The sequence below is a fragment of the Phycodurus eques genome, chromosome 1 (assembly GCF_024500275.1).
Source record: "Phycodurus eques isolate BA_2022a chromosome 1, UOR_Pequ_1.1, whole genome shotgun sequence".
Taxonomy (NCBI): domain Eukaryota; kingdom Metazoa; phylum Chordata; class Actinopteri; order Syngnathiformes; family Syngnathidae; genus Phycodurus; species Phycodurus eques.
The window spans coordinates 41,092,959-41,117,648 of NC_084525.1; the positions used below are offsets into that span (position 1 = coordinate 41,092,959).

At 43.5% G+C, this 24,690-nt stretch overlaps 1 protein-coding gene across 3 annotated transcripts in view; it reads left to right on the forward strand.

Moving 5' to 3' along the window:
- pard3ba (par-3 family cell polarity regulator beta a) overlaps window positions 1-24,690 on the forward strand; it is a 188,226-nt gene that overhangs the window by 54,117 nt on the left and 109,419 nt on the right. For all 3 annotated transcript variants that reach the window (XM_061692038.1, XM_061692046.1, XM_061692054.1), the window contains 3 exons: window positions 744-1,225; window positions 12,497-12,636; window positions 12,951-13,079. In XM_061692038.1, coding sequence (XP_061548022.1) covers window positions 744-1,225; window positions 12,497-12,636; window positions 12,951-13,079 — 751 coding nt within the window. The remainder of the gene's footprint in view (window positions 1-743; window positions 1,226-12,496; window positions 12,637-12,950; window positions 13,080-24,690) is intronic.

The window sequence follows — 24,690 nt, forward strand, 5'->3', positions numbered from 1 at the left end:
GTTCAACAGAGTTTAAAAGATATTTTATAGTTTGTAAAGACCTGAAAAGTCATTTGTTGAATTTACTGCATAAGGAGGTCATATTTACTGAAATTAAAAGCTATTTCAATCAAAACATCTTAACAGGGCATGTTACATTTTAATACAGAACACTTTTTTTGATACCAACTTCACACTTCATGCATCCATTGAACTTGAGTTTCTACTTGAAATCCTTTGCAGCAAAAAAAAAAAAAAAAAGAAAACTTGATTTAATGGGAAAATGGAATTGGCCATTGGAAAACAACTCTAGGATTAAGTCTCAAGGATTTAATTAAGAACTGAAACCAGAAAAGCCCATCAACCATTGCTGTAGCATGATACTTTACCTGTCACTCAGTTTGCCACACAAAATAAATCCTCATTTTCCGTCTGCTCTATCTCGTATATAGTGTGCATCTTTATGTTTTTGTCTCCAACACACACACACACACACACACACACACACTTGGAATCCTCTGCCTCTCTTGCCTTCTCTCTTTTTAGTACACCTCATTTAAGAATGCACAAGCCTCCTTTACCCTCCATGTCTTTTTCATTCTTATTGTTCGCGAAAATTGCTTTTGCTACTTTGCAATGTAGTAGTATTTTCACCAACATTCATTGGCTCTCCAGTTATAGAGGTTATCTTATCCACAATTTGATGTCTCCTACCAGTTTTTAAAATTTCAAATTGCTCAACGCCATTTGTTCTCTTCTTGTAGTTCACAGGAAGTGTTCCGCGAGGCCTTTTCCTCCCCTTCTGTGCACCTAGAAGTTGTCCCTGTTGCCGACAAACCACGCTACGAGAAGGGCCTGATCGGTCAACTGTTCAGTGGAGATGGCAAAGACTTTAAAGCAAAGAGTCCAATGGTGACCCGTCCCAAAATTGATCTCCGACCTGTGCCCAAACAAGATTCCAAACCCAATGAAGTCTTGAGGCGTCAAGATACAGGAGCCAAGACCCCAGAGCCGCCTCTGTTGAACCCAGAGGCAACCCCTGTGAACCCACTGTCAGTAGATTCTCAGTATGGGAACTCCCAGTCGGAAAGGATCTCTCCCACACCTCCAGTACGGACAACTAGCTTTTCCCCCTCGAGGAGCCGCAGACAGAGCCATCTGGAGAATAAGAACTCTGGCGTGCCTGGCCCAGCCAACCTTACAAACAAGAAAGGTGGGAAGAGGACCAAAATCGACCTGAAGAAAGGTGCATTCTTTACATTATTCTATTCTTGTTTTGCTGTTAGACTTGAACCCAGTGATAAGCAAAGTATTGTCCGCGGCCCACACACAACCCGCTCTGTTCTTTAATCCGGCCCACCGAACATGTACTTTTTATCAACAATCCTGCAATATTTATATATATCAATATATATACCACTTGTGTGTGTATATGTATGTACAGTGGGTACGGAAAGTTTTCAGACCCCCTTAAATTTTTCACTCTTTATATTGCAGCCATTTGTTCAAATAATTAATTTTTTTCCTCATTAATGTACACACAGCACCCCATATTGACAAAAAAACAAACTAATTGTTGAAATATTTTGCTGATTTATTAAAAAAGAAAAACTGAAATATCACACAGCCATAAGTATTCAGATCCTTTGCTGTGACACTCATATATTTAACTCTGGTGCTGTCCATTTCGTTTGATCATCCTTAAAATGGTTCTCCACCTTCATTGGAGTCCAGCTGTGTTTGATTTACTTATTGGACTTGATTAGGAAAGCCACACACCTGTCTATATAAGACCTTACAGCTCACAGTGAATGTCAGAGAATCATGAGGTCAAAGGAACTGCCTGAAGAGCTCAGAGACAGAATTGTGGCAAGGCACAGATCTGGCCAAGGTTACAAAAAGAATTCTACTGCACTTAAGGTTCCTAAGAGCACAGTGGCCTCCATAATCCTTAAATGGAAGACGTTTGGGACGATCAGAACCCTTCCTAGAGCTGGCCGTCCAGTCAAACTGAACAATTGGGGAAGAGAAGAAGAGCCTTGGTGAGAGAGGAAAAGAAGAACCCAAGGATCACCGTCGTTGAGCACCAGAGATGGGAGAAAGTTCTAGAAAGTCAACCATTGCTGCAGGCCTCCTCCACCAGTCGGGGCTTTATGGCAGAGTGGCCCGATGGAAGCCTCTCCTGAATGTGGCCACGTACAGGGATATCCTGGATGAAAACCTTCCCCAGAGTGCTTGAACCTCAGACTGGGCCAAAGATTCAGAATCAGAATCATCTTTATTTGCCAAGTATGTCCAAAAAACACACAAGGAATTTGTCTCCAACTACAGTGACTGTTTTTGAATGGCCCAGCCAGAGCCCTGACTGAAACCCAATTGAGCATCTCTGGAAAGACCCGAAAATGGCTGTCCATCCAACCTGACAGAACTGGAGAGGATCTGCAAGGAGGAATGGCATATGATCCCCAAAACCAGGTGTGAAAAACTGTGTGCAAAACTTGAATCATTCCCCAAAAGACTCATAGCTGTATTAGCTCAAAAGGGTGCTTCTACTAAATGTTGAGCAAAGGGTCTGAATACTTATGGCTGTGTGATATTTCTGTTTTTCTTTTTTAATAAATCTGCGAAAATTTCAACAATTCCGTTTCTTTTTCTGTCAATATGGGGTGCTGTGTGTACATTGTGGAAAAAAATTAACTTAAATGATTTTAGCAAATGGCCGCAATATAAATAGAGTGAAAAATGTAAGTGGGTCTGAAAACTTCCGTACCCACTGTGTGATTCTATGTGTATATATTTGTGTGTGTGTGTGTATATATATATATATATAAACATATATATATATATATATATATATATATATACACACACACGCATTCCTCCTTGAGCTGTCACCTTATCGTGGTGGAGGGGTTTATGTGTCCCAATGATCCTAGGAGCTAAGTTGTCTGGGGCTTCACGCTCCTGGTAGGGTCACCCATGGCAATCAGGTCGTATGTGAGGGACCAGAAAAAGCACGGCTCCAAAAAACCCTATAATGAATAAAGGGATATAAGTTTCTGTTTCCCGGACACGGGTCACCGGGGCCCCCCTCTGGAGCCAGGCCTGGAGGTGGGGCTCGAAGGAGAGCGCCTGGTGCCCGGGCCTGCACCCATGGGGCCCGGCTGGGCACAGCCCGAAAGAGTAACGTGGGTCCCCCTTCCCATGGGCTCACTACCTGTGGGAGGGGCCATAGGGGTCGGGTGCAGTGTGAGCTGAGCGGTGGCCGAAGGCAGGGGACCTTGGCGATCCGATCCCCGGCTAGAGAAGCTGGCTCTAGGGACGTGGAATGTCACCTCTCTGGCAGGGAAGGAGCCCGAGCTGGTGTGTGAGTTCGAGAAGTTCCTACTAGATATAGTCGGGCTCGCCTCCACGCACAGCTTGGGCTATGGTACCAGTCCTCTTGAGAGGGGGATGGACTCTCTTCCACTCTGGAGTTGCCCACAGTGAGGGGCGCCAAGCAGGTGTGGGTATACTAATTGCCCACACCCCGGCTCGGCGCCTGTCGATTGGGGTTCACAGCAGTGGACGAGAAGGTAGCCTCCCTCCGCCTTCGGGTCGGGGGGACGGGTCCTGACTGTTGTTTGTGCTTATGCACCAAACAGCAGTCCGATCAGAACCCAAGTGGTGTTTTGTTGTTGGACTTCTGTCCTCACCATGAACTATCCATAAGGAACACCATATTCAAGGATAAGGGTGTCCACATGTGCACTTGACACTTGGTGCATTGGAGTTCGCCCAACCAGTCTCCATGTGTTTTGTGGACTTGGAGAAGGCATTCGACCGTGTCCCTCGGGGTGTCCTGTGGAGGGTGCTTCGGGAATATGGGGTGCCGAACCCCCTGATACAGGCTGTTCGGTCCCTGTACGACCAGTGTCAGAGTTTGGTCCGCATTGCTGGCAGTCGGTCCAACTCATTTCTGGTGAGGGTTGGACTCTGTCAAGACTGCCCTTTGTCACCGATTCTGTTCATAACTTTTATGGACAGAATTTCTAGGCGCAGCCGAGGCATAGAGGATTTTTTCAGAAAATGTGGTTCTGTTGGCTTCATCAAACCGTGATCTCCAACTGATGCTGACTGATGCTTGCTGTCAGTTCTTCTTTGTTTTTGAGTCTGGTGCTCCTCATTTTCCTCTTGATAATACTCAATAGATTCTCAATGGGGTTTAGATCTGGCGAGTTGGCTGGCTACTCAAGCTCTGTGATGGCATTGGCATAAAACCAGGTTTTGGTGCTTCTGGTGGTATGGGCAGGGGACAGGTTCTGCTGGAAGAAGAAATCTTCATTTCCATACAGATCCTCGGCAGAAGGAATCATGAAGTCCTCTAAAACATTCTGGTAGAATGTTGCGGTGATCTTGTATTTAAGAAAGCAGAGTTTACCAACACCTGCACTGGACATTGCACCGCAAATCATGACTGACTGTGGATATTTCACACTGGACCTCAAGCAGCTTGGGTTCTGTTCTTCACCCATCTTCCTCCAAACCCTTTGACCTTGATTCCCGAATGAAAGGCAAACCTTACTTTCATCGGAAAATAGGACCTTGGACCACTGGCCAAGAGTCCAGTCCTCCTTCTTCTTGGCCCAGTTGAGACGCTTCCTACATTGGCTCAGGCTCAGAAGTGTCTTGACCCGAGGAACCCGACAGTTGTAGCCCATCTCCTGGATGCGTCTGAATGTGGTGTTATTTGAAGCTGTGATTCCCGCCTCATTCCACTCTTTCTGGATCTCTTTTAGATTCTTGAATCTTCTCTGTTTGATAATCTGCTGAAGCCCATGGTCATCTCTTTTGCTGGTGCATCTTCTCCTGCCACATTTTATCCTTCCACTAGACTTTCTATTCATATGCTTGGACAGAGCACTCTGTTAACAGCCATCCTCCTTAGCTATGAACTTTTGTGGTTTACCCATCCTATGGAGGGTATCAATGATGGTCTTCTGTCCAGTTGTCATGTCTGTAGTTTTCCCCATATTGAACTCAACTGAGACAATTGAACCAATCTGAAGCAATTTAATGACACCTGGGGAAACCTGTGCAGGTGCTTTGAGTTTAGTAGATGATTAGTCTATGACACTCAGTTTCAAGTATTTATGGCCTGCAAAATTTGGGCTGGTTTCTTCACAGTATTCACATTTTTTGAATTCCTGATTTTTTTGTGTGGGTTTTATGAGCTGGAAGACCAAATTATGTAAAAATGAACAAATAAATACTTGAAATTGTTTAAATTGTGGTCCCTGTATCTATAATCTATGAAAGTTTAACTTTTTGAATGGAATTATGGAAATAAACGTTTCCATGAAATCAATTTTTTTAGAAAGGGTCTGTGAATACACAGTCTGTGTGTTTGTGTGTGTGTGTGTATATATATATATAAATATAAATATGTATATATATATATATATATATATATATATATATATATATATATGGTATGGGCAGGGGCCAGGTTATGCTGGAAGATGAAATCTGCATCTCCATACAGATCCTCAGCAGAAGGAATCATGATGTCTATATAATATCCATTTTCCATACCGCTTATCTTCACTAGGGTCGCGGGCGTGCTGGCGCCCACCTCAGCTGACTTTGGGTGAGAGGTGGGGTCCACCCTGAACTGGTCGCAAGTCAATCGCAGGGCACATATAGACAATTTTTTTACACAATTGTGCAAAAAGATGCAGAGTCCTCTAGCACTTAGAGCAGTTTGAATGACTAATATAGCAATAGTCCGGTGCAATGACCATTGTGCAAAGGGCGCCGAGACTTCAAGGAGTGTATGCAGTTTAAAGTGACTAGTAGCGTGATAATCTGGGACAATGTTGATTGTGCAAATGTTGCATATACTCCTCAGTCAGTGTACAAATGGGGCAGATGCTGCTCTGGCATGAGTGGCCAGCAACAACAGATATGCAAATAGTGCAGGGTGGGGAGACTACTCCAGTGAGTGCACGAGTATGTATAATTGGCCCGAAAGAAATGTGACAAAAAAAAAAGAAAAATTGGCAGCATCTTTCAATGGAATTGTAGGTTAGCTGTTTAAGAAGTTGATCGCAAGAGGGAAGAAGCTGTTGGAATGTCTGCTAGTTCTAGTTTGCATTGATTGGTAGCGCCTACCTGAGGGAAGGAGCTGGAAGAGCTGGTGACTGGGATGCGGAGGGTCCGAGAGGATTTTGCACACTCTTGTCTTAGTTCTGGCAGCGTACAAGTCCTCAAGGGTGGGTACCGACAATCTTTTAAGAAGTTTCGATTCTCCGTTGCAGTCGGAGTTTGTCCTTTTTTTGTAGCAGCACCAAACCAGACTGTGATGGAAGAACACAGGACTGATTCGATGACCGCTGTGTAGAACTGCCTCAGCAGCTCCTGTGAGGCGACTGGTCATTCATTTTAACAAAGTTAAGACACACTTTTGTTCGTCGCCGTTGGGCACAAGCACATCTTCGTGCGCGTTTCCTCTTCGTTTGTTTACGCTGCTGCTTCGTTGCTTTTCGCCACTTCTTCTTCACGGCTGGAGGACTCTGCATCAAAACTGGGAACCAAATTTTTTTAATTTGAACGGTTCCGGAAAAACCGTAATGTTAGTCCCGGTTCCAATCGGTTCTCGATTCTCGATTTCCAACCCTAGTCACGGATAAGCTGTAGCCTATACCAGCTGATTTTGGGGTATACCCTGAACTGATTGCCAGCAGATTGCATTGGCGTACATAGACAGACAAGCATTCACATTCAAACATATGGACAAGTTAGTCTTCAATTAACAATGAAGTTATGGGAAAGAGTAGTGGAGGCTAGACTCAGGACAGAAGTGAGTATTTGCGAGCAACAGTATGGTTTCATGCCTAGAAAGAGTACCACAGATGCATTATTTACCTTGACGATGTTGATGGAAAAGTACAGAGAAGGTCAGAAGGAGCTGTGTCTTTGTAGATCTGGAGAAAGCCTATGACAGAGTACCCAGAGAGGAACTGTGGTACTGCATGCGGAAGTCTGGAGTGGCAGAGAAGTATGTTAGAATAATACAGGACATGTACGAGGGCAGCAGAACAGCGGTGAGGTGTGCTGTAGGTGTGACAGACGAATTTAAGGTGGACGTGGGACTGCATCAGGGATCAGCCCTGAGCCCCTTCCTTTTTGCAGTGGTGATGGATAGGCTGACAGATGAGGTTAGAATGGAATCCCTGTGGACCATGATGTTTGCAGATGACATTGTGATCTGCAGTGAAAGCAGGGAGCAGCTGGAGGAACAGTTAGAAAGATGGAGGCATGCACTGGAAAGAAGAGGAATGAAGATTAGCCGAAGTAAGACAGAATATATGTGCATGAATGAGAGTGGTGGTGGGGGAAGAGTGAGGCTACAGGGAGAAGAGATAACAAGGGTGGAGGACTTTAAATACTTGGGGTCAACCGTCCAGAGCAATAGTGAGTGTGGTCAGGAAGTGAAGAAACGGGTCCAAGCAGGTTGGAACAGGTGGAGGAAGGTGTCAGGTGTGTTATGTGACAGAAGAGTCTCTGCTAGGATGAAGGGCAAAGTTTATAAAACAGTGGTGAGGCCAGCCATGATGTATGGATTAGAGATAGTGGCACTGAAGAGACAACAGGAAGCAGAGTTGGAGGTGGCGGAAATGAAGATGTTGAGATTCGCTCTCGGAGTGACCAGGTTGGATAAAATTAGAAATGAGCTCATCAGAGGGACAGCCAAGGTTCGATGTTTTGGAGACAAAGTTAGAGAGAGCAGACTTCGATGGTTTGGACACGTCCAGAGGAGAAATAGTGAGTATATTGGTAGAAGGATGATGAGATTGGAGCTGCCAGGCAAGAGAGCTAGAGGAAGACCAAAGAGAAGGTTGATCGATGTCGTGAGGGAAGACATGAGGGCAGTTGGTGTTCGAGAGGAGGATGCAGGAGATTCCATGGAAAAGGATGGCGCGCTGTGGCGACCCCTGACGGGACAAGCCGAAAGGAAAAGAAGTCTTCAATTAACATAACAATTTTGGAATGTGGGATGAAGCGCCTGGAGAACATATGAACTCCACACAGGAAGGCCGGAGCCGTAATTTAAACGTAGAACCTCAAAACTGTGAAGCAGAAGTGCTAACCACTGTAACAATCATGCTGGGCATACTTTACTGGAAGGCCTCAAAAAGAATTGGGGCATTGCCTTGAAAAGCTTTTCACTGATTTTTAAAATTATTTATTTTTTTTTTTTTTAACTTTTGCATCCCTCTAGCCATCTTTCTTTTACCTGATGAAAGATCAGAGTGGAGTATATTATGGGGTTCAAATTCTCTCACTTGGCAACAGCCTGTTTTTCCTTTGTGATTGACAGGCGGTGTGGTTTAGGTGCGCTAATGTAGGGCAGGCAGAAGCTTAGAGCACAGACCAGATAGCATCATTTGCTGCCTTAGTATGCCACACTAGCTTTACTCTCCCTACAGACACCAGCACACAGACAGCAAGTGCGACACATATTGCTGATAGCTTTGGGTTTGCAGGGCTGTTAAAGAAGAAGCATGGTGCAATAGGCTTTCCGGAGTTAATGTCTCGTGCCTGTGTGTGGCCTCAAAGACACACATTCACTTGTAAATGTACAGGTATACGCACAGAGAGACCCTAACTCTCGGTGATGAGGAAAATCTTTGTGGAAGCCCAGTTGCATCCCCAGGGAGGGAAGCTGAAGAGCGGAGTTATATCTCCCGTATTCTGCTCTCAAACCTTCCATCTTCTTCTGTTACCGCCCTTCATCAGTCACAGCAAGGGCTGCTCACACGTGAAATTAAAGAAAGACTGGCTAATCTGGCTAGAAGCGAACCCTCGCTCCCTTACTTTAAGGTTGAAACCAGTCAATTTAGAAGATACTGAACAATAACCCTTTGTTTAGTATGAAACACTTGTGGCCAAAGCCTTATATTGTCTAAGTTTGGATGCACATTCTCATGCTGCCAAATGGGTATGTATGACCAAGCAAATGCTGTTTGTATCGCAGGCAGGTGTAGTGGTTTGCATTCCTCCGAGTACAGTAATCTCTCGCTATATCGCGGTTCATTTATTGTGGATTAAGTGCAGCGCAGATATTTTTTGTTTTTTTTTATCAGTATAGCACAGTTACTCTCCTACACATCTTTTCACAAATTCCTAATGATAATGATCATGATAATACATGATAAATTCTGCTAAAAGTCTCATAAAATATGCACTAAAATATCGAGCAGTATCTCTGTAATAGCCAAAGTAAGACAGTTTTCAGATAAGTCACTCCACACGCTTTTCTGTTTCTTGGTTTTACTGCCGAGACTGATCACTCGCGGTGACTTGGCACAGCGTAATACCAAAATCTTGCTTGCACTTTCACCAAGACAACGTCGCGCGGAAAACAATTAGCACCACAACGTCACGGCACAGTCACAGTTGTCTTATATGAAGAGCTCTGCTAAATAGGTGGCAGGAGGGAACACATATTGATAGAATATTCACTATTTAAATATACAAATATACTGCATATGAAGTAATATATCAAATATATCCAATAACATATAGGGTCTCTGCCAGGCAAAAAACTGGTTGTTATAAGCTTACATGAGTTATTTTTAATGTAAACATAGAAATAATGTAAACAATAAAATAGGATGTAACATTTCTAATAAAAACTTTATTTTTTTGAATAAAAAAAAATACACAAAAATACAGCGGCAGAAATAAGTATTTAACATCTCACCATTTTCCCTCACTAAACATACCTCCAAAGATGCTTTTAACCTGAATATTTCACCAGGTGTTGGGAACAACCCAAGTAATCCATACATACAAAGTATAAAAAATAAGATCAGAAATTAAGTTGTGTGTAAAAATGTGAAATGACACAGGGAAAAGTATTGAACACATGAAGAAAGGGAGGTACAAAAAGGCATGGAAAGCCAAGACAACACCTAAAATCTATCAATAATCAAAGAGCAATCCAGCACCTTGTCAGTGCAAATGTATATCAGCTGGTTCAGTCCTAATTGATGGCCTACCAAAAGGTCTCATGGCCAAGGTGTGAGTCAAGACACATCTCGTGATTGGTAAGAGCAAAAAGCTGTCTCAAGACCATCGCAAACTAATTGTTGCAAAACATAACGATGGCATTTGTTGCAGGCGCAGATCTAAGCTTCTGAATATTCCAGTGAACACGTTTGGGGCCATAATACGTAAGTGGAAAGCCAATCATACCACCATAAGTTTGTCTCTCAGGCGCTCCTCGCAAGATTTCTGACAGGGGAGTGCAAAGAATAATCAGAAGAGTTGTCTAAGAGCCTCAAAAAGACCTGGAATTTGCAGGTACTGTTGTCACAAGGAAAACAGTGAGTAATGTACTCCGCCGCCATAGCCTGTATGCACGCTCACCATGCAAGACCCCATTACTGAAAAAAATAACATCAAAACTTGTCAAGTTCACTGAACATTTGGACAAGCCAGTTAAATACTGGGAGAATATAGTCTGGTCGGATGAAAATGGAACTGTTTGGATGCCGTAATGCACACCACGTTCGGAAGACAAATGCCACTGCACATCACCCTAAAAACACATACCATACCAACAGTGAAGTTCGGAGGTGGGAACCTGATGTTGTGGGGCTGCTTTTCAGCAAATGGTATTGGTAAATTTCACATTGCTGAAGGAAGGATGAATGGGAAAATGTACAGTGAAATTCTTGACAAACTGCTGCCATCTACGAGGATGATGAAAATGAAACGAGTGTGGACATTTTCAGCGGGATAATGATGCAAATCCAAGGAAACTCTCAATTGGTTTCAAAGGAAAAAAAAAATAAAGCTGCGAGAATGGCCCAGCCAATCACCTGACTTGAATCCAATCGAACATCTATGGAAAGAACTGAAACTGAAGGGCCATAAAAGAATCCCACGGAACCTTCAAGATTTGAAGCCTGCCTGTGTGGAGGAATTGGCCAAAATCACCCCAGAGCAATGCATGCGACTAGTTTATCCATATCAGCTGCGTTTTGAAGATGTCATTACAAACAAAGGCTTTTGTACAAAGTATTAAATACCAGTTGGCGTGTTCAATACTTTTCCCCTGTGTCATTTCACATTATTACACACAACTTAATTTCTGAGCTTATTTGTTCTATTTTCTTTGTATGTTTCAATTACTTGGATTGTTCCCAACATCTGGTGACATTTTCAGGTCAATAGCACCTTTGGAGGTATGTTTCGTGAGGAAAAATGGTGAGATGTTAAATACTTATTTCTGCCAGTATATTTTTTTGCACCATTGGAAAAATATTTAATGAGAAAAATGATGATGTGTTAAATACTTATTTCAGCCGCTGTATAAATGTATGTAATGTAAAGGCACAATAAAAAAGCTTGAAACATTGCACGCTAATTTAAATATGTAAAGGCACAATAGAATAACTTAAAGGTCCCATATTTTGGCTATTTAGACTTCCGTAGAGTCACTCTCGTTGTCACAGAGATGTTGCCGTGAAGTAGCGGATAGGTCTCTGCGATGTCTCCCCTGACTTGTTGGTCCCCAACAGGTCTGGGAGATGTCCCAGTGACCTCACGGAGACATCTCACCTGTCGCGGACAGAGTGAGTTTCTGAAAACGAGACCTTTTGGAGACTTGAATAAGTAGCCTAAACAGATACAGCCAGTCTCCAGGAGACGTCTCCACAAGCAGCGGAGACTCAAGTTGCGATTAGGTCACTAACTAGTCTCGAGGCCAGTAAGATAGGGGTCTTAGCCAGCAAATCGCCCATCCTTTGTACATCCGCATGGGTTTACTTTCATGTAACTCAAGCAGAGCATGTCATTCAAGCAGCGCACACGTCTTGGCATGTGCTTTCTGTGTAGAGATGGTGGATGGCAACCTCACCTGGACAAATAAATCATTGCACCTCTCCAAGGCATCACTTATTAGCACTGAATTTTATATATGAAACTAGTATTAAATATGCGGTAAATAATTTATCACTACTTCGTGGGTTTCATCTATTGCAGTGTATTTTTGGGGAGGAGGGTGGGGGGGGAATTTAACCACCCCCGATAAACAAGGGATTATTGCACTGACCCACATTTCAAAACATGCATGCAGGTGAACTGAAGATTTTAAACTGCGAGTCTAAATTGTTTGTCCATATGCAATTGGCTGGCAGCTATTAATGTAAAATATAAATGCAATGTTTTGAGGACATGTTGGATTACCATAAAACCAAAGAATAACATATGCAGAAGACTAATATATAAAAAACATACAGACCGTGGTACCTTGAAATTCAACCACAATCTGTGACACTGGTCAGACAGTGGTCACTTGTACAACAATTTCGATATTGGGTATATGTTTGGCACACCAGGGGTGAGCAGCGTAACATATGATGATAATTGTTTTACAAAATACATGCTACAAAACGTTTTATTTATTTATTTAAAAGGCGATTAGACCAATGCAAAAGAAAATTATGATGATTTTGACTTGCAGGTGCAGAGGGTCTAGGCTTCACAGTTGTGACCCGGGACTCCTCTGCTAGTGGGCCTGGACCAATTCTGGTGAAGAATATACTGCCACGCGGTGCAGCAATCAAAGATGGCCGCCTGCAGCCTGGTGACTGCATCCTCGAGGTAAGACAGTGGATAGATACAGAAATAAGAAGGCCGTACGTCAGCAGCAGACTCTCTGACACCCGTGCTGGTTGAAGCTTTTAAGGGAATGGCTACAGCACATAAAAAAAATTATGTTGTGGCTAACTTTGATGGACTCCAGTTAGATGATACAAACATAACTATGATGATCCTTCTTCTTGATTTGGTGAATTTTATTCTGTATTCAGTAAAATGAAACAAAAAGCCTCAAAGCACCTTGAGCTTCAGCATTTTTTAAGTAAGCTCTGGCAATGGACGATGGACTTTATTAGGTGTGTTGCTGATCTGCATAGGTGAACGGAATGGACATGACAGGCCGGAGCCAAGAGGAACTTGTGGCCATGCTGCGCAGTACCAAACAGGGAGAAAGTGTTTCTGTGATAGTGGCCCGACAGGAGGACATCTTCCTGCCACGGGAACTGGTAAGGAAGTGCTCAACTTCACGATAATGCAGCAGTTGCTCTTTTCATCTGCATAGCTGGCTTATCTGTCTCCACTAATGCCTAATGCTCGTTACTTTTGTCCCCCTTTTGCTGTCTCCTCCCATCCCATGTTCACCTTTGTAGTCTTTTTATTTTTTATTTTTTTTATTTTATTTTATATATATATATATATATATATAACTATTTCCTGCACATTGTGTCGCTTTTTCCCTTTCGCCTCTCTAAGGATCAATGTTTTTATGTTGATGTCCCTTTGCCTGTAAACATACCACATGGATTGACATGCAAACATATGCAGAACACACTCCATCTTTCCTGTCCCGCTACGGTTTGTTGACACAGCTATGCCAGAGGAAGTCACACACAAGCCACAGCGGTCCCACAGGAAATGTGTGAGCATGGACACGCATGTTGCCACACCACGGGTGATGAAAGACCCTTTACCTGTTCAGGCTGAAGGGTTCAGAGGTCACCATTGTGAAATAGATGTGGATTACTGGTTCTGCATCTTTTGTTCTGTTCATTGGGGTCCACACACATTTCTAAACAACTACTATCTGATATAATAATTAAGTATTTTAACGCAGTTCACGTATGCATCCACAGTCGAACACATCTTACAATACTTAAGAAGCCCCAGTCACAGCTTCTAAAAATAGTTTGCTCTCATTAATGGCTCGGCACTCTTTACATAACAAGTGCACTTTGAAGAGTCTCTACAGTCTTTATCTAACAGTTTCTTGTTTTTGTACATCAGAGAGAGAGAGAGAGAGAGACTTAAAGGATGGGAGAAGCATAAGAGAGTTCACTTTTGTCTCCATCAAGGCCGTAAAAGTTGGTGGGGCCCTCAGAGGGCCGGCACTTATCTGCAGCATGGTCCTCTATCTCAGTGGTCTTTTCATGTCCCCTAAGGTCGCACGCACACACACTCAGACACAGAGACACACTTTCATAATCTATGTCAAGCTCCTTTAAATAACAGCAGTTTTATAATCCGTCACTGCAAAAAAAGGACACTTGCTGATTCAGCAGTAAAGGATCGGTCATCTGGCTAAAAGGGTTCCATTGCTCGCTTCATCACACAGATGCCAAACTACCTTGTGATTTATATTCCTCGCTCCATCTTTCATACAGTTGCTTTTATCTCCTGTGTACGAGTAGACTTGTCACGTAGAGGGAGCAGAGCTGCTGATTGATTTGTTTTAATAGAGACTATTGATGTTTCCTAAGTAGCAGGCGGCACGGCGAAAGCTGTTAACCGAGCTGTGAGGCACCTCAATCCCTTTCAGTCAGAGGAGTGTGAATTTGCCTCATTATTTGAATACAAGTAGACAGCAAATTTTTAGTCCGCCTGTACTCGCAAGCACTTTCCACACAATAGTTCTAATTGCACTTAATTCCTGCCTACATTTTAATAGGCGTGTGTGTGTGTGCAATTTTTTATTTTTACTTTTTACAAAGGACAGGATGCAGGGGTCACTCTGCACATGGTTGAACCTCAGCCTGCAAGCCCAGGTCAGTCTGCAGGAAAAGGGTTCACCAGGCAGAAAGGGACTTTGCAGCACCGGTACTTTTCCATTTTGTCAACCTCACCCAAAGCCACCACTCCTCCACGCTCACTGCGAATTCAGACATTATTCTTTTCAATCACTCATTTTGCTTTCCCCGCTTCTCATTGTGAGGCAAAGGTGTAAAGCGCCATCGAAGCAGACATTAAGGCGATTAATTGGGAGCTCCAGCACTAGTGTGGCACACGGCAAGATCTCATCTTAATTGAATGTCGCTCTCGTCACTAATCCTGCAGCTTTGAAGCTTCTCCTGCCTCACCACCACCCCCGTCTAGAAATCCTCCACGACAAAAGCCTCTGTGTAATCGCTGTGTATCACCCACTGCCCACCACCCACCCAGAGTAGAGAAAGAACTCCTTTTTGTCTGTCATTTGGGTGTTGAAGAGGTTGGTCTGTCTCCTGGCTACAAATTTGTTAAAAAGCCATTGCTGAAGGCCATTAGTGAAGGGAGCAGGGGTCGCACTACGGAGCCATGGGGTCTCAGCCACCCCAGAGACGCAATGTTCTCGCTAGCAAAGGGCATTCGAGGGGATCTACAGTAGTAGTGAGTGTACCACCACTGAGCCTCAGGTGCCACATCAGCAGTAAGCTTACAAAAATAAACAGTGTGTGGTTTTGTGTTTATCTCCTTTTCCCCTAGCCTTCCACAGCCTTCTCTCTCTGATTGGGTCATCTTTAGTTCACTACTGCTGCTAGATTACAGAGGTATTTAAAACCTCGCAAGTTGCCACCTGAGTCGTCTTTCACACTTCACGCAGGAAGTTGCGAGTCCTCTTTGTGGTTCAACTTGTTTTGACAGTCTCACATTCTTTGGTGATTAAAAATAAGCTTGTACTAAAAGTCTGGTATTAAGTTGGACTACAAATAGATGACTTTTTTAAAAAAAATCACGAGAGAAGTAATTACTTCCTGTTAGTTATTTTCATCCAACCATTTGCTGAACCGCTTATCCTCACTAGGGTTGTGGGTGTGCTGGCTCTTGTCTCAGCTGACTTTGGGCGAGAGGCGGGGTACACCCTGAAGTGGTCACCAGCTAGTCACAGGGCATATAGAATCAAACCACCATTTACACCAACGAACAATTTAGAGTCTCCAGTTAACCTACTATGCATGTTTTTGGAATTTATGAGGAAACCAGAATACACGGAGAAAACCCATGAAGGCACGGGTAACAAAAAGATCTGGATTTTAAACCCGGGACCTCAGACATGTGAGGCGAAGGTGCTAACCAGTTGTCCACAGTGCCGAAATTATTAGTTGTTTTATTACAGAAACTCTTTTCATCATTTAGGAAAATATACAATTACCAGGCATAGTGTTAGCTACTTATACAATGAAGACAAGATCCTATACAAGCTTTGAATTGAACTTTTTTTGTTCTTTTCTTTTTTTCTTTTCTTTTTTTACAACCCTAACCTGCACCAATATTTAATGGGGTCTTCTCTATATCATGCACCACCCTTTTAAAACTTTTCTTGGGGTTCATGTAGTTTTACATACCAACTGTCTAGCCAATATGTAGCAACAAAATGGTAGAGATAATAATGCAGTTGATTGACTGTTCACGTCTCAAGGTAGGCGGGGGACATTGAGTCCGAGCGGACCATGTTCCGTGCCTCTATTGCCGAGGCGGCCGACCGGAGCTGTGCCTGTAAGGAAGTCGGTGCCTGTCGTGGCGGCAATCCCCAAACCCTTTTTGGCCTGTGGGACTCCTGAGGCAGCTGATGGGTACCAGCTGGTCAAGTGGAATGCAGCTTTAGTGGTCGCTGAGGCAAAAACACGGCGGGCATGGGAGGAGTTCGGTGAGGCCATGGAGAACGACTTCCAGACGGCTTCGAGGAAATTCTGGGCCACCATCCGGCGTCTTAGGAGGGGGAAGCAGTGCACCATTGACACTGTGTATAGTGGGGATGGGGCGCTGCTGACCTCAACTCTGCACATTGTGAGTCGGTGGATAGAATACTTCGAAGACCTCCTCAATTGCACCAACACCCCTTCCCATGAGGAGGCAGAGTCTGGGGTCTCTGAGGCGGGCTCTCATATCTCTGGGGTTAAGGTCACTGAGGTGGTTAAAAAGCTCCTCGGTGGCAAAGCCTCGGGTGTGGATGAGATTCGCCCGGAGTTCCTAAAGGCTCTGGATGTTGTAGGGCTGTCCTGGTTCACACGCCTCTGCAACATCGCGTGGATATCGGGGAAAGTGCCTCTGGCTTGGCAGAATGGGGTGGTGGCCCCCCTTTTTAAGTAGGGGGGTCAGAGGGTGCGTTCCAACTACAGGGGGATCACACTCCTCAGCCTCCCTGTTATGGTCTATTCAGGGGTGCTGGCGAGAGGATGGTCCATCGGGAAGTCGAATCTCAGATTCAGGAGGAGCAGTGTGGTTTTTGTCATGGCCGTGGAACAGTGGACCAGCTCTTCACCCTCGGCAGGGTCCTCGAGGGTGCATGGGAGTTCGCCCAACCAGTCTACATGTGTTTTGTGGACTTGGAGAAGGCGTTCGACCGTGTCCCTCGTGGAGTCGTGGGGGGTGCTTCGGGAGTATGAGGGTACCGAACCCCCTGATACGGGCTGTTCAGTCCCTGTACAACCGGTGTCAGGGTTTGGTCTGCATTGCCGGCAGTAAGTCGGACTTGTTTCCAGTGAGGGTTGGCGGAGTCCAGCCCCAAGGCTGCCCTTTGTCACTGATTCTGTTAATAACCTTTATGGACAGAATGTCTAGGTGAAGCTGAGGTGTAGAGGGGATCCAGTTTGGTGGCCTCAGTATTGCATCTTTGCGTTTTGCAGATGATGTGGTTCTGTTGGCTTCATCTCCAACTCTCACTGGAGTGGTTCGCAGCCGAGTCTGAAGCGGCTGGGATGAGAATCAGCATCTCTAAATCTGAGACCATGGTCCTCAGTCGGAAAAGATGGAGTGCCTTCTCCAGGTCGGGGATGAGATCCTTCCCCAAGTGGAGGAGTTCAAATATATTGGGGTCTTATTCATCAAATATCTTGGGGTCTTGTTCACGAGTGTGGGAAGAATGGAACGAGAGATCGACAGGCGGATCGGTGCAGCGTCTGTAGTGATGCAGACTTTGTATCGGTCTGTTGTGGTGAAGAAGGAGCTAAGCCGAAACGCGAAGCTCTCTATTTACCGGTCGATCTATGTTCCTACCCTCACCTATGGTCATGAGCTGTGGGTCGTGACCGAAAGAAGAAGATCCCGGATGCAAGCGGCTAAAATGAGTTTCTTCCACAGGATGTCCGAGCTCTCCCTTAGAGATAGGGTGAGAAACTCAGTCATCTGGGAGGTGCTCAGAGTAGAACCGCTGCTCCTCCGCATTGAGAGGAGCCAGATGAGGAGGCTCGGGCAGCTGTTTAGGATGCCTCCAGGACGCCTCCCTGGTGAGGTGTTCCGGGCACGTCCCAAAGGGAGGAGACCCCGGGGACGACCCAGGATACGCTGGAGAGACTGTCTCTTGGCTTGCCTGGGGGAACGCCTGGGGATCCCCTCGGAAGAGCTGGAGGAAGTAGCTGTGGAGAGGGAAATCTGGGCTTCCCCGCTAAAGCTACTGCCCCTGCGACCCAACCTCTGATAAGCAGAAGATGGATGGATGGATGACTGTCCAAGATGAATTAATTTGCCACTATGCTTATTATTTAGCAGTGGTAGCATACTGGTGTACAGGAGATATATTATGCTTTTTTCCCCACAACTTCACCTCAAAATACCCCAGGGATGACGAATTATAGTACACTTTACACCCTATTGGCCACTCATGCCAGAGTAGCATCTGCTCCATTCGCACACTGATTGAGGAGTATCTGCAACATTTGCACAATCAACACTGTCCCAGATTATCGCGCTACTCGTCACTTTAAACTGCATACACTCCTTGAAGTCTCGGCGCCCTTTGCACAATGGTCATTGCACCGGACTATTGCTATATTAGTCATTCGAACTGCTCTAAGTGCTAGAGGACTCTGCATCTTTTGCACAATTGTAAAAAAATAATAAATGTACCGGCATTACCAGATAACTATTAACCCTTTATTGCTCAGTGACTATTTTTTTGTCAATGTCTCAATGTCTCAAAAGTGTTCTCTGTCAATTGACTGTGTGTTGTCGTACTAGAGCGGCTCCAACTTCCGGAGACAAATTGCTTGTGTGTTTTTTGGACATACTTGGCAAATAAAGATGATTCTTTTTTTTAAAGCTGTCCTTTCTCATGAAAATGAGCGACCGTTAACACCGCTCTACTCCGGCACCCATGGCAAATACAGTTTTCGTTACTATGACGACCAGGGTGGTGCTAGGAGGTTGAACAAGGCGAGTAGCTTTTACTTGCAGAAGTGTAACAAAGAGTGAGAAAATAAAACATCCGTCCATCCATTTTCTACACCACTTATCCTCACTGGGGTCGCAAGTATGCTGGAGCCTATCCCAGCTAACTGTGGGCAAGAGGCGGGGTACACCCTCAACTGGTTGCCAGCCAATCGCAGGGCAAAGAAAAGAACACAAGCGAATAAAAGCATTTTTACCGGTGGAGAAAGTAGGCTTCATTCACAACACCAGTGATTCCTAACAGGTAAGTCGGGACCTAAAAGTGGGTCACGGACCCATTTTGGGTGGGTCCATTGAGTTTCCAATGGATTATGTGTCTGGTTAACAAAACTTGATTGATTGATTTCTATTGTATTGTTTTGCAATAAAACAAAGGGGAAAACACTAACTTTTATTATTTTATTTCAGCTATGGTATTATTATTGGGCCATTTTTCCCCCCCCAAAAAAATGTTTAATTGGTGTTACAATGATGAGGGGGTCCTTGGAAAATTATCTCCACTGTCAGATGTCCCAAGTTGGACCCCTGTACTAAACTGTTAAATAGTAATGGCTAAAATTGATGCACTGTGAGGTTTTTATGAGGAAAATCTTTTAGGAATAGTGTTAATAATACATAGAGCTAAATGAACAAACCTGCTCTTTGGAGCACAAACGTGAGCCTGAATCAGCGTCCAGTTGTTGACGTTGTCGCATGTTCTCCTCTTGTTCGCCAAGTTTCCCTTCAAGGTGACTCTGCTGTCATTGTTAGTGGCTAGCAAGCTAAGCTAACCAACTTGAAAGGCTTCAAAATGCAAGGCGATTTGCCGCGAGTCACACGCGCATCCTTAATCATAATTTATCGCTAGCCTCCTTCTCATTTGCTGTCTACCAGACAGATGGACGTCTTAAACTCTTTATTATAAAAAAAAAACAAAAAAAAAAAACATTTCTTAAAGTGCTTTGTAAAACAACACACACATACTGTGGGTCTCATACAACCACTAGGGGCACTATGGAAAGAAGTGACTAGATATGGGGTGTAAAAAAAAGAAGCGTAAAAGAAAAGAGGAAGAATGTAGCTTTGGCAGTGCTAACTGCAAAAATAAATAAATAAATCAAGCAAAGTAAAAGGAATTACGTGTTTTTTCTTGAAAATACAACGCATACACACCTCCATAAAAAGCCTGCAGTGCTTAAATCTAGTGCATTGTTTCCTAGTATCGATACAATTGATTGATTACCTTTTAAAAACTATTTAAATCAATGTTATGTCTGGAAGGCTGACTTGGCGAACACAGGTCGATCCAGTTGGATCGTAGAAATATAAATCGCTGCATTGATATAATGAATGGTTACACCACTTGGACAGTCGGGGAATGAAACCTCTCTACTGATGTCTCAAAAGAGCGAGGAAAAGCGTGCTAACAGACAGCCACTTAGCTCCACAAAGAGGACAGATGTGGAATCTGGAACCGGCCATGGGTCATCCAGCAGTTCTCCTTGGAATTTACTGGGACCCAACCTAAACATATGGAACAACATCTAAAAGGGAGGACAGAACACCAGCAGATTACCGAGGAATCCCGCTGGCCTGCGTTGCATGCTTCTTAAACCCCGAGAGAGTGGCCATGGACGCTCGCTACAGCGATGGGCAAGAAAAGAGGATGCAAGTCAATGCAAAACCTTGACATCAGATGTACAAATTGATTTGAGACACTTTTACAAGACCCTGGCTAAGAATGCTCATCCCCGGCCACCACTGAAAGGTATGAAACTAAATCATAAGAAGGAAAAATGGCACCCCAAACGTTAATAGTTGGTGATGGAGCTGTGAAAGGATGTGAAACGCTTTTACAGTGAGAAAAACGCCAACGTTTCAGGAGGCTCAGTCAATTACAACCCCAATTCCAATGAAGTTGGGACGTTGTGTTAAACATAAATAAAAACAGAATACAATGATTTGCAAATCAATTTCAACCTATATTTAATTGATTACACTACAAAGACAAGATATTTCATGTTCAAACTGATAAACTTTGTTTTTAGCAAATAATCATGAACTTAGAATTTTATGGCTGCAACACGTTACAAAAAAGCTGGGACAGGTGGCAAAAAAGACTGAGAAAGTTGAGGAATGCTCATCAAACACCTGTTTGGAACATCCCATAGGTGAACAGGCTAATTGGGAACAGGTGGGTGCCATGATTGGGTATAAAAGGAGCGTCCCTGAATTGCATTCACAAGCAATGATGGGCGAAGTTCACCTCTTTGTCAACCAAGCGTGTGAGAAAATAGTCCAACAGTTTAAGGACAATGTTCCTCAACGTACAATTGCAAGGAATTTAAGGATTTGGGGTCCATAATATCATCAAAAGTGTTAGAGAATCTGGAGAACGGCAAGGCCGAAAACCAACATTGAATGCCCGTGACCTTCGATCCCTCAGGCGACACTTCATCAAAAACCGACATCAATGTGTAAAGGATATCACCACATGGGCTCAGGAACACTTCAGAAAACCAATGTCAGTAAATACAGTGCGACGCTACATCCGTAAGTGCAACTTGAAACTCTACTATGGAAAACAAAAGCCAACACCCAGAAACTCCGCCGGCTTCTCTGGGCCTGAGCTCATCTAAGATGGACTGATGCAAAGTGGAAAAGTGTTCTGTGGGCCGACGAGTCCACATCTCAAATTGTTTTTGGAAATTGTGGACGTCTTTTTCATGGACGCCCCTGCTAATTTTAGAAAGACAATGCCAAACCACATTCTCCATGTGTTACAACAGCGTAGCTTCGTAGTAAAAGACTTTTTTGGAACGTGTTGCAGCCATAAAATTCTAAATTAATGATTATTTTCTAAAAAAACAAGTTTTTCAGTTTTAACATTAAATATCTTGTCTTTGTAGTGTATTCAAATAAATATAGGTTGAACATGATTTGAAAATCATTGTATTCTGTTTTTATTTGTTTCACACAACGTCCCAACTTCATTGGAATTGGGGTTGTAAATAAGTGGTTCAACGTTTGTGTACTGCGCTATCCGTGACCTTCATTGACAATTTGTAAATTTTTTTGGGAGCGCCGACATCTTTACATGGCAGAGTGTTTCTGTCTAAATCGACAAGGGGTTAAGTTATTGGCTGCCAACATTTTTTACTGTGTATGTCATTCAGCTGCCCGAAAGGAAAACATTGGCCTTGTTGACGCGGCTGAAGGACAAAAAGCGCAGAAAGAGTCTGCAGTTGTTCCCGAACAAGAGATAAGGTGACACAAGGCGCAGTTGAAGTCACCAGCGTTACCCAAGCAATCAGAGGAACGAATTAGGAATGAGATGAGGCAGCACTGGTAATTTCCCACACCCCTGCCTGCCCCATTGGAGCAAAGCCCACCGCAAAACTCACTCTCTACGAGCCTTAATTTCCTGTTAGGTGTGACGGACAGGATGAAGGCTATTCTCACTATTAGAATCCAACGCACACCGTGCCAAGATCTTTCTGCCATCCCCCCTTGCCTGAAACCAACATCCACTAAGATGCGAAGGACCCCTTCTCCACCCATGAAGAATCTTATCTTCAAATGTGACTGATATGTGCAGTCTTTTCCAGATTAAGTCAGACCCCTGTGGAGATGAGGCATTTTGATCCCTGTAATTACAAGGGACAGAAAGTTGGTCAAAGAAATATGACATAAAAAAAATTGAACAAACTTAGTGAGGATAAAATGTGAATCTATCAAACCATTGTCTCCAGTTATCTCTGCGAGACTAGCTCTTTTCAATATCAGATCACTAATAAATCAATGTGGATTAATGACATCATTACAACCTATGATCTAGACTTTTTGCTACTAAATGAAATGTGATTAACAGAGAGTAGCTGTAATACCATTTTCAATGAGGCAACACCAGCAAATTTTTATATATAAATTTTTTTTTCATGGCTTGGGCTTGCATGGCTGCTTCTGGAACAGGCTCACTGGTCTTTATTGATGATGTAACTCATGATGGTAGCAGCAGAATAAATTCTGAAGTCAACAAAACCATTTTGTCTGACAGAAAAAAATGCATCCAAACTAATCAGGAGAAGCTTCATCATACAACAAGACAATGACCCGAAACACACTGCCAAAACAACAAAGGACTCATTAGAGGGAAAAAGTGTAATGTCGTAGACTGGCCAAGTCAATCACTGGACCTTAACCAAATGGAGCATGCATTTTACCTGCTGAAGAGGAGACAGAAAGGAGAAACTCCCAGAAACAAACAATTACAGAAAGAGGCTGCAGTAAAGGGCTGGAAAGCATTTCAAATGAAGAATGCAACAGTCTGGCGAATGGGTTGCAGTCTTGATGCCGTTATTGCAAGTAAGGGTTATGCCATTAATTATGAAATATTATTTACTTTAAGGTAATTTAATGTCGTCTGTTCCAGTACTTTTGCTCATTTGTAAAATGGGTGGGTTCAAACAAAAGGTGCTCTGTCCTGAGTTGTTTAACATATCTAGATTTAAATACCATGAAAAGAAAGCTGGAATTCTGAACTTTTGTCTCATATTCATGTTTTGATCCGAAACCCAAATGTCTTCAGTATACAGCAAAAACAAAGGAGATGACCTTGCCGTTCCAATACTTTTGGAGGGGACTGATCTGTGTGAGAGATATAAAATATTTATAGACCCTTTCCCAGAAATTAAAATATCATGGAAAAGTTTATTTCCATAATTCCATTCAAAAAGTTAAACTTTCATAGATTCAGGGCCCACAATTTAAACAATTTCAAGTATTTATGTGTTTATTTTTACACAAGTTGGGCTTCCAGCTCATGAAACCCACAAAATTAGGAATTCAAAAAATTAGAATACTGTGAAAAAAATCACCATTTACTTCTCGGTTTTAGTAGGAAAAAAAAGAAATTAGGGTTACATTAACTCAATCAAAATATGTTACTTTCAAAACTATATGTTAATCAATACGTGGTTGGGAATCCCTTTGCTATAATTGGACAAATCATGATAAAAATCTGTGGATATTTCACACTCTACCTCAAGTAGCGTGGTTTCTGTTCTTCACGCTTGGGTTCTGTTCTTCACGCGTCCAAATCCTTGGACCTTGATTCCCGAATGAAAGGCAAACTTTCATTCGGACCACTGGCCCACAGTCCAGTCCTTCTCCTTGGCCCAGTTGAGATGCTTCCTACGTTGGCTCAGCCTCAGAAGTGGCTAGACCCGAGGAACCCGACAGTTGTAGCCCATCTCCTGGATGTGTCTGAATGGGGTAGTTTTTGAAGCTGTGACTCCCGCCTCATTCCACTTTTTATGGCTCTCTGCTATATTCTTGAATCTTCTCTGTTTGATAATCCGCTGAAGCCCACAGTCATCTCTTTTGCTGGTGCATCTTCTCCTGCAACATTTTGTCCTTCCACTAGACTTCCCATTGATATGCTTGGACACAGCACTCTGTGAACAGCCAGCCTCCTTAGCTATGAACCTTTGTGGCTTACCCATCCTCTGGAGGGTATCAATGATGGTCTTCTGGCCAGTTGTCAAGTCTGCAGTCTTCCCCATATTGAACCCAAGTGAGACAAATGAACCAAACTGAAGCAATTTAATGACACCTGGGGAAACCTGTGCAGGTGCTTTGAGTTTAGTAGATGATTAGTGTGTGACACACAGTTTAAAACATTTCTGGCCTGCAAAATTTCTTCACAGTATTCTATTTTTT